Source organism: Nothoprocta perdicaria, unplaced genomic scaffold, assembly GCF_003342845.1.
Source record: "Nothoprocta perdicaria isolate Ctin4 unplaced genomic scaffold, notPer1 scaffold_40, whole genome shotgun sequence".
NCBI classification, from domain to species: Eukaryota; Metazoa; Chordata; class Aves; order Tinamiformes; family Tinamidae; genus Nothoprocta; species Nothoprocta perdicaria.
Window position 1 is genome coordinate 3,553,734 of NW_020455644.1, and position 10,003 is coordinate 3,563,736.

The 10,003-nt window shown below is 46.5% G+C and overlaps 1 protein-coding gene across 1 annotated transcript in view; it reads right to left on the reverse strand.

Moving 5' to 3' along the window:
• The window catches only part of TRIM71 (tripartite motif containing 71), a 49,219-nt gene that overhangs the window by 38,621 nt on the left and 595 nt on the right, over window positions 1-10,003 (reverse strand). The window contains exon 2 of the mRNA XM_026045527.1: window positions 9,707-10,001. Within this exon, the coding sequence (XP_025901312.1) occupies window positions 9,707-10,001 (295 nt within the window). The remainder of the gene's footprint in view (window positions 1-9,706; window positions 10,002-10,003) is intronic.

A 10,003-nucleotide genomic window follows, 5' to 3' on the forward strand; every position in this document is an offset into this window, starting at 1 on the left:
TAAGAAGAGCCGCTGGCACCAATCCAGCTTGCAGGGGATCATATGGCACGAGCAGCCGGCCGGGCAGCCCAACCACTCTTCAGGTCTTTCCAAAGACTTGACGCAAGGGGAAATGAGCGTGGGCTGTGCTGAAGTTACCTGCGCTGCCATAGACCTCCCAACAAAGTCCTGTAGCTCTTCCGAAGAGCAGCTGTCTTCTTAGAGCAGAAGCAATTTGCCAGTTATGGCAAATAGCACTGTCTGCAATCAACGCCTGCAACTGCTCCTCCAAATCGTTATTCTGAGCCTAAAACCACCCCTGTGCACTTGAGCAGACTGCTCACCTCTGAAGCCTGCTGGCAATAAGGCAAGATGTCAATGTCAACTCTCAGGTTGCCAAGTGTTTTGTGGACAGCGGGTTAATGAAAAGGTCCTAATTAAAGGGAGTCAAGCAGAGCTAAATCAGGAGAAGGTGGCTACAGTCAATATTGGTTTGAACAGGTATTCTGTAAGTAGTCTTAAAGATTCAGTCACCTTACATCATCCCAAGAGCAGAGCAGTCCCTCCAACGAGGGGTTGGAAAAGCTCCCACTATTCAGGCTCCCAGGAATGCAGCCTGGAAGATTTTCCTCTTCCTTGCTGCAAGCACACACAGAACCAGGTATGCTCTACTAAGCTGGGCTGGCTTGACCCAGAACACATTTGGATTTCCAAAGGTATTTGGCTCCACCACTTTTGGATAAAATATGAAGACAGGATAGTATCCACTTTAGCGAAGGGCATTAACATGAAGACAGAATAATGTTTGCTTTGCCTGGACACAATTGCCTACAAATTCCCCCATCAAGTATAGCAAGTCACATGTTTGCAGGCTGTTCCTGGAAAGAATGTCACTCAGAAGGTGGCCTTCCAGGACCAAGTGCTGCACATGACGTGGGAATCTGCTCCCAAGACCTTCCATGGGCCTGTTTCCACTGACGGAGGCCTGCTCAGATCACGCACAAACCTCCACATCAGCAGTCCCACAGCAAAGGATCCAGCAACAGGTAACTCGAGGGTCCTACGTTGGTCATCTCTGCTCTACTGAGAGGCCCAATGTCCTTGATAAAATAGGTAAGGTCAAAAGAGCCAGATTTGATATTAAAAAAAAAAAAAGTGTTAAGAGCAGCACTGTTAAGACTCTGGGACTTCACTGCTCTGCAGTTCTTTCGCATTACATTTCCTGCAGCTCTTTTGCTAATTAACAATATTTTGGTTATTCCTTTCTGGGTAGAATTCACTTTAGACATGCCAGACATCTCTAGTTCTGCATTAAAGGGAAGGGAAAACAACAAAACAAAAAGATAAAACACCATACATCCAAAGTCCAAAGCAAAAGCCTGCAGTCCCTCTTCTCCACTCAAAAGGTATTTCTCTCTCCACTTAAAAAAGCCTTCAACAGAAGTTGACTGAAAAACATTGTGTTTGGACACCCTGGTGTCACCTTGCATTAACTAAAGGAGGTGGGGAAAAAAATGTATTTGCCATTTGTTCATCCTTATATCCAGTTCAATACAGAATTCAGTCATCTGCACATCAGTTTCCGGAGCTCGAACACACTTCACCGGGAGCAGCACAATTTACTCTTCCCTACAAACGGTTACATTGTTCTCTGTGGAGAGATGGATGTGGCAGCAGCTTTGGCTGGCCTGCCTATCAGTTATCAATTAAAGAAACACTGCTTTCTCATTTGCTCATCTAACCACAAAAAAATAAAAAAACGTGGTTTTGGGACGCGCTCGAACGGCTCATTCAGTAAGCAGCTCCTTGCAGAGAAGTCCTGCCTTTCTCAAGTAACATCCTTGTATGGCTCAAGTATTCCTGAAACCCGAGTGACTTTGCGCAGCGGCCTGCAGACCCCCTTCCCGCTCCAGCCCCAATGTATTAAATCTCCAGCGCCTCTGGGCACGCGGCAGTGGGGGCGGGGAGCTTAACTCTTTACCCACGTGGGGAGCGGGCTGCTTCGCGGGGCGCCGCGAGGAGCCCTCTCCCAAAGCGGGAGATGGGCGCACGCCGGTGCATCCGGCGTGGAGCCGCAGAGAAGCAAACGGGGCTGGGGCAAAATCCGGGAAAGGGCGACCGGCGCCTCTCCCACCCATCCCCATCAGTCGGGCTGGCGTTACTGGAGGTTGCAGGGGATCAGAGGGGTAACGCTGTCAGGTAGCGGGGGCCGGGAGTGACTGGCAATCCCCAGCCCACACTGCCAGGTCTCCTAAGGAAACTTGCTCGAGTCCCTTGAGACGGCACTGAGTTGGATTACGCAGCTTTAAGGCATCGATACTGCAGGCGGCTTTCCAGCTTGGCTTGTCCCAAAGACTTGAGGCGACGGATTTTTGTACTGCACACTTAGCACCGTGAGTGGTGTGAGCAAAGACAATTGTCAAAAATACTGAAGGGAAGAGGGAAAAAAAAATGAGGGTGCAGGCATTGCAGTTTGGTAGCTGGTATTTCCCCCTAAATAATAGTTCATGTTTTATTAACCAAGAGCATCTGAATAAAATACGTAAGATTATAGTTCTAGCATGTTTGTCACTCTGGACAGCAAATACCTAATGTACAAATATGACACAGGCACAAAAGACACGACACCAGGGAACGGGGGGAAGATACAGAGTGCTGTAACATCAGGAATGAATTCTCAACAGGGTTCTCGGATGCCTTGCAAGTCCCTGTCAGCCTTTTAATCCATCCAAACACAGCATTTGCGAGTCACGTACACTGACGAGGTAGCCTGTAGTTTAAGAACATCCCTGCTGTTCATTTTGTGGATAGCCATACCAGCAAACAACTGGAAGAGATATAGTTAGGCAAACCTGACAAGCTGCCTGTAGACATTTTGATTATGCATGAGGAACAACTTTGAAAGGGGTAGGGAAAAGGGGCTGGAAGAAGATGCCACGCAGGAAAGGCAGCTGTTACCTTGAGTTCACGGAGGGAAGCATGTGCCCTTCTTCCCCAAAGCACTCAGATCCAGGCGCAGGCAGCTGTTATTTTGACAGTCCCACAAAATACCAGTACTGCAGACAGCCTGGTGACTACTTACGTGTGAACTTAGTTATTGAGGATTACAGCACAGTAACTGACAGCAGTGAGGAGGACATAAGCACCAGGGTAATTACAGGAGAGAGCAGCCTTCGGTTGGATTAGTCTGTGCATTTCAGAGGGACTTCAAGGTTTCCCATATGGGTGTCGTGTCAGTAGAGACTATTTCCCTTTTGTCCATACAGAGCATTTCTGCAAGGACCTTCAAGGCAGAGTTGTTCCCTTCCAACCCCCCTCCACTTCCCCCCCCATTTAAAATATTTGGTTCTGAAACAACTTTGAAGACCAAAAATTTTCACCCATTGCTAATAAGACAAGTCTAGAGATTGTCTCATACTACAAAAGTGCATTAATTAATGCATTATTAGTGTATACTAATAACTCAGGTAAAGCAAAAGAGGACTGGGAATCTTCCCTATTACAGTTGAACATTTAACTATTTAACTATGAATTAATTCCTATGAAGAACTGTCAGTAACGTACACATATCCAGAAGGCAACACAGTAGGACAACACAGAAATACTTCTATGAATGAGTATCATCTCTGGGACAAATTTACCAAAGCTTCCTCCTTTCCATGCTGAAAAGCCAAACCATGCGAAGCAACAACCATTTCTAATTCCTAAATGAGAGGTCAGGAGCTACAAACTCCAAAGCTGGTAACTTATCTTGTTGAGGGCTGGTTGAGAAGGGACAAATAGTTCCAAGTCAGAAGCCTATTAGGGAAGCTAAATATAGCAGTTTTCTTCTTTAAGAGAAAAGGAAAAAGGGAAAGGAGGACAGAAACTATTCAAATCATACTACACTGGGTAAGAAAAAGCTTTTACACTCAAAGGGTGTAGGAACTGACAGTTTTACACTCAACAAAGAAAACAAATTCAGCAGACAGCAGTGCTCCAATCCTTTGATGGATTTTTATTTATTCCTGTGACTTTCAAAGTTTTGGATGCACATATGCAATTCATTAGACAAGAGGACAGACATTACCCATCTCATCCATGTGCCCCTTCAAGTGGATCAAGAGAGTAGAGGACAGTCAATGGAAGAGCTGCAGACAAGTTCATGCACAAGAACATCTAGTACAAGGATATTTATATTTTTTTAAACAGGGATATCTAATTATTACATTAACCAATATTTGCATTGTCAACTACTAGTGCCCTTTCCACCCACTATTTTCGTATTGTATAAGGACTCACAATGATAGTGTAGAAATTAAGAATTATGTTCTACATAATTATAATCCAAGATTACATTTGAAACTGCTCTTTTGGGAGTGGATTATGGCTAAAGACAGTAAAAGACTTCTCTTAAGTCTTACCTGTGGTGACTTTAGTCTTGCCTTCAGTGCATCATTCCTAAAGCTTAAGATCAGCACTCCCAACACACCAAAATTCCTTGTTGCATGGAAAAGGACCAGGAAGAAAGCAAGTATGCGAGAAGAACTAGAAAGAGATGGAGCCAAGACAGCTTTGAAAGAGCAAGTATACCTCTTAATTTTAAAGAATGGAACCAAAGTTTTCCATTTAAGGAACAGTCTAGCACACACGTCTACATGCCCTCACGATTTAGCTGAAAGGATCAACTCTTACATGTGCAATGCAAGAATTCTTACTACATTAATACAAAATTTGTCAGTCATGAGATGTGGCATATCTCAACATTACAGTACTGGCAAAGCTGAAGTAGTAAGAAAGGCAAGTCATTACTATTTCAAAAATAGTAGTCAATATATACATTTCTGACTGTAGTCAGTATATAAATTTCAGAAGTGAACAGAACAGTACAAAGTGTTTCCTAGGTAAAAGAGACCGTAAGAAAACACCACCTTAACAAGCAAGGTTTTTGTTTATTCCAGCATTTTCTTAATGGCTATGGTCTGTATTCCTGGTTAATTAAGCCAGTTGGTATTGATATCTGATTATAGCAAAGCCTCTTCTAGTGGTATTTCCCCCACAGCATTGAGAATGTCTGAACGTCAATGTCAGAGCTGGGGCTGGCAGGAAGGAAGGCTTGGTTCTGTCCAGCGTGGCATTAAAATTCAGTTTCAAGACCCATAAAACCTGTGTGCTGCCTCACACAGCAAACAGAAGCAGTTTAGGATTGTGCCTTCACATCCAGGAAAGCAACAGGAGTTACAATGGCATGCTAGGGAATGAGGCATCAGGGAAGAAAGCACTGCAGGGCAGTCTACAGGGTATAGCAAATTATCTTAAAATAGATTAAAGCCCTCCATCATTCAGATGACACAAAAAAGGTGACAATATTTAAATGTAAGGTTTTGTTTTCCAACTGGAAATCGCACATGCACTATGATATTGGAAAGGAAAGGCATGTTAAGTAAGACACATGAAAGGTGCATCTGTACACAGTTAAAGTGTGTACACTATAACCAACAATGTATAAGTAATATAATACTGCCAAAGTATAAATACTGACAAAGTACAAAAAACTTCTCAGGTATACTGGAAATACACATTGATCTGGACGGTGTATGGGTTTTCCCACAGAGGTGAAGCTACAGCAGCCACAGCAGCTGCAACACAGTTAAGTGTTGCATACTAGGACTGGAGCCTGTGGGATGCACTCCTAAAGATCGTAATAATTTAATTCAGAGGGAAAAAAAAAATCAAAGCATTAGAAGCAAAAAAGCAGCAAGATGGTGCACAACGCAGTTACCATGAACAACCCCTCTCAGCACAACAGACAAGTGCTGACAAGGACACCTGCCCCTCTTGCCAGCCAGTCGTGGTGAGACTTTCAGGCAGACCATGCAAACACCATGGGGGCAAAGCCAGGCTTTTGGCAGCAAGGACAAGGCACACTGCAGAGGGACACCACAGCTACCACGCAGGCCTCCCTCCTAGGCACACTCTCCTATCTTTTCCCTCATAAGTTCTATTTTGGCCAGATTTGATTCAATTTATCAACTGGAAAGGTGGTGAGGGTAAGAAGTTTTCTTCCAGGTTAGTCAGTTAAGCTGGCTCAGAAGAGCATCTGAGAGCACAGGAAGAAAGATCCCTTCCTCCCTTTCAGCAGCCATGAGGTGCTAAGACAGCCCTCTTGCATTGTGAGCCCAAACCTTCACCCCCTACAGTAGCTTAGGCTCAAATTTAATCAGCAAACTTAGCCAAGGGACTAGATTAGGAACCTTCATTTGTGGTAGTTATATCCTTTATACACACACAGCTTTCACAAATCATCTCCAGTCATATGACAAAGTGTGATTTTTAGATTACAAATGAGACAGCAAGTTGAATATATGCAACAAGAATTCAAAGTAGCCTGAAACAGTCACTCTTAAAAAAAAAATCATGGTTCAGCAAGTCCATTCCTTCCTTTTCAGCAATAACTTGGAGTATGATTCTAAATATTTTCCAACAAAATATAAAAAGAGGAAAAAAAGGTGGAGCTTTCACACAAACCATCTCTAGTATGCACTAGCCCAAGGGTAGGACCTTCATTTCCACGCCCAGAAACTGAACTGGCACAGCTAAGATATGAAACCAACAGCATCCTGTGTCATTCCATCCCATTAACACTGATAGTCCCACGAGCCAATTCCACTCACTGACACAAAACTCCTTAATGAGTGGTGAGCCAACTGGAGCATTAGAGAACCTGACCCAAGCCAGAACTGAGGCAACCAAAGGGGAAGTGTTGCAAAGAGTAAAGAGAGGAAGAACCCAGAAGTCCTTTCTTGCAGGCTGTGAGCCTTTGTGTTACAGGGTTTTGCTTGTGGTCCTTGAATTACCTGCAAAATGGAACCTGTGAGGCAACAGTCCTTAGTTTCTCGCACTAAGGGACTACAGGCCATCACTGAGATTTTGGCAGCTCCACACTCTTTCCTGAAGAGGACTCTAAGTCTGCTATTGAAGCATATTGAGCACCACCACCACCGCTATCAAAAAGCGGTATCAACTCAAAGCATGGAGCAGCTGAGAGTCTGCATGAAGGGAACGCTACATTATTTCATGACAGCTAAGTCACTCAAATCACTCCAATAGTTTCAGCTATGCAACCTGTAAGTAGCTCACGGCAGTTCCTGTGCTTTCTAGGCATTTACTTTGCCTTGCAGTCTACTTGACAATTCTGTAAGAAGGCGGCAGAGGTGCTCTCTTCCCATCCAAGAGAAGAGCCCATCATCAGGCAGCAAGGTCCCAAAAGGTAAGCAGCTGACCCAGGTTTCACAGGCAGCTCTATGGCAAAAATAGGTAGGTATTTGCCTTTTGCAGGAAGCCTTGCTCTCCTTTCACACACCACTGTAGTATTTGAGGACATCATGCCCCCAGAAGACAGCACCTGGAGTCGCATGTTCTGTAATGCTTGCCATGAGGGCATCAGCTGCTGCTGCTGTCAGCAACTGCATGTGCTCAGCACGCAGCAGGCTCACCTTGTGTCACGCGGCAACCGCTCAGCTCAGAACAGCGCAGCTAAAGAAACAGCTCCACACATCCCGCTGAGGAGCCGAAACCTTCATTTCTCTGCACTGGAGGATGAGCTATGCCAATCTGCAAATCGTATTTGTCGACTTGTTTTGAGACTTGAAATACTCGGCAACTAACCACTCACAGTGCTTGTCTTTTTCACCCGTGGAAGTCTTAGAAATGGAGTGGGGGGAGCAGGAGAGAGTGGCCAGGACTTCCCCCAGGGGCAGGGAGCAGAGACCAGAGGAAAAGCAGAGATCAGCAAGAGCCCAAAGGTGCCAAGTGAAGCAGAGATGTTAGGAGGACAGAGTACCGGGTGCTCGGAGAAGAGGCAGAAAATAAAGGGAAGCTACCAGAGCTGCAGGAAGCCCGAGGGTCAGAGTCGAGCTCCTCAAAGCTTATCTCGAACGGGGTGGGGGCCCAGAGTATCTCCCGGGGAAGCCGAGCTCTGCATTTGAGAAGTACGATGGCAGCAATTTGCAGCTGGATCTGCCTGTGCCCCAGCTCCCCTTGGAGACATGGAGGGACTTCCCTGCTCCATTAAAGACCGGCTTTTTCTGCCCCCACTTCTGTGGGGAAGAGAAACACCGCTTATTTATAACCACTATAATTAAAGTTTCAAGCTGCCATTCCAGCCCTGCCTTGTACGTTTGTTTTTACACCATTAGACAGACAGCCAAAGTAAGTATTTAGTGTATCACTTAAGCACTCTCTTGGAAGGCTGCCTTTCTATTAGCATTCCTTTTATGAGGCTGTAAATAGCATTTAGAATTAAACAAGCAATAACCCTCACTGTTTTGCAGCCACCCTTTCCCCAGAAATGGCACACCTTGCCAATTTTTAACAAAAGTTAGGAAGGCTGAAACTGTTCCCAAGAAGCACCGTCAAGGAGTTCTTCCCAAGAGCTTCCCATCGAGTTGATAATAAAAACTTACAAATACTAATCGGGTAAACCCAGACTAAGAAATCATCAAAACTCACCACTCAGGAAATAACTGTAGATCATTAATTTGCTGAATAAAAATCTTTTCTCAACAGGGGAGCAGGCGCAAAACTGCCTACTTTTAAAACCAGACTTAGAGGACACCCAAAGCTAATCTTAAAGAGACATTTTCCCTTTCCATACACACTTTTGAAAAAAAAACTCATGTAAAACAACTGAACAAGATATGTTGCTTTTACAGAAGTCACACAGCCAGCAACCTATTGCCAAGCCTCAGAAGCAAGTTTTACAGCAGACTACAGAGGGAACACACAAACTACAAGCTTCTTAACCGGTACCAAAATCATAATCCATAATCAAAATTATAATCCATAATCAAGGGAGAGATGCAGTCACTTAGCAGTAAGAACGACAGACCTAATTCTAGTGTTCACTTTTTCTGGATGTACTTGAAAGATGCTGCACTAAAAAGATACTTAGAGCAGCCAAGGCCATAAGCAGTCCAGCTGCTTGTGAGAATTTCCCCCGCCACCACCTTTGGCCCCTGTCCCTCAAACGCGTTGTGAAGAGTTTTCTTCCCAACAAACTGGAAGCGAAGCGCCCCAGCACCGAAGGTACCGGAGAACGAAACTACCTAACAGGCTGTTTTGGGGGGTCTGCCCGGGGTTGGGAGGGAAACCGGCGGGAAACCGGCTTCCAGGGGAGCCCCGCGACGGCCCAGGGACACCGCGGACCCCCCAGCACGTTTCGAAGCCGCGGCCTCGCTTTTTAGGTCCGAGAAAAAGCGCTCAAGAATCGTATCAAAAAAAAAAAAAAAGACTATGGGAGGGAAGAGAAAAAAAAAAGGAATAATGAATCTTTGTGGTACAAATGAGAGCTTTAATTTAAACGTAGCTGAAGCGTTAGCAGGAAATATAATCGACAAAGACATGGAAAGGACACAGGAAAAAAAAAAGCCCTTTGCTCATTTACTGACTCAAAATAAGAGAGGGAAAAAAAAACCGGAAAAAAAGAGAAGGAAAAAAAAAAAAGGAAAGGAGCATCTCCCGCCGCCGCCGCGCTCTCCCCGTCCCGGGTCTCACACGCGGGTCTCTGTCCCGCCACTAGCGCGGCCGCCGCCTCCTCCCCGCGGGCGGCTGCGCGCGGCGGCCGTTACCGGCCGTTAGCGACCGTTAGAGGGGGCCGCGCGGCGCCCCGCCGGCCGTTACGGGCCGCTGCCGTGCGGGGCCCCCTGGCGCCGCCGCGCTCCGCTCCGCTCCCCGCGCGCGCACTCACCTCGTCGTCGTGGTGCTGGCAGTAGCTGGCGCGGTCGGGGAAGACGGAGAGGATGTTGTAGGGCGCGGCGGGGTAGGGCGGGCTGAGCGCGAGCGGCGCGGCGGCGCCCGCGGCGAAGCGCTCGATGAAGTGGTCCTTGGTGAGGCGCACGCGCTGGTGCGCCCGCACGCAGTTGTCGCACAGGTGCTCCTGGCAGTCGAGGCAGCGCGAGCTGGCCGCGTTGCCCTCGTCGCACGAGCTGCAGCGCGGCTCGCCCTGCCGGCTGTGCGGCCGCCGCAGCAGCAGCGCCGCCGCCGC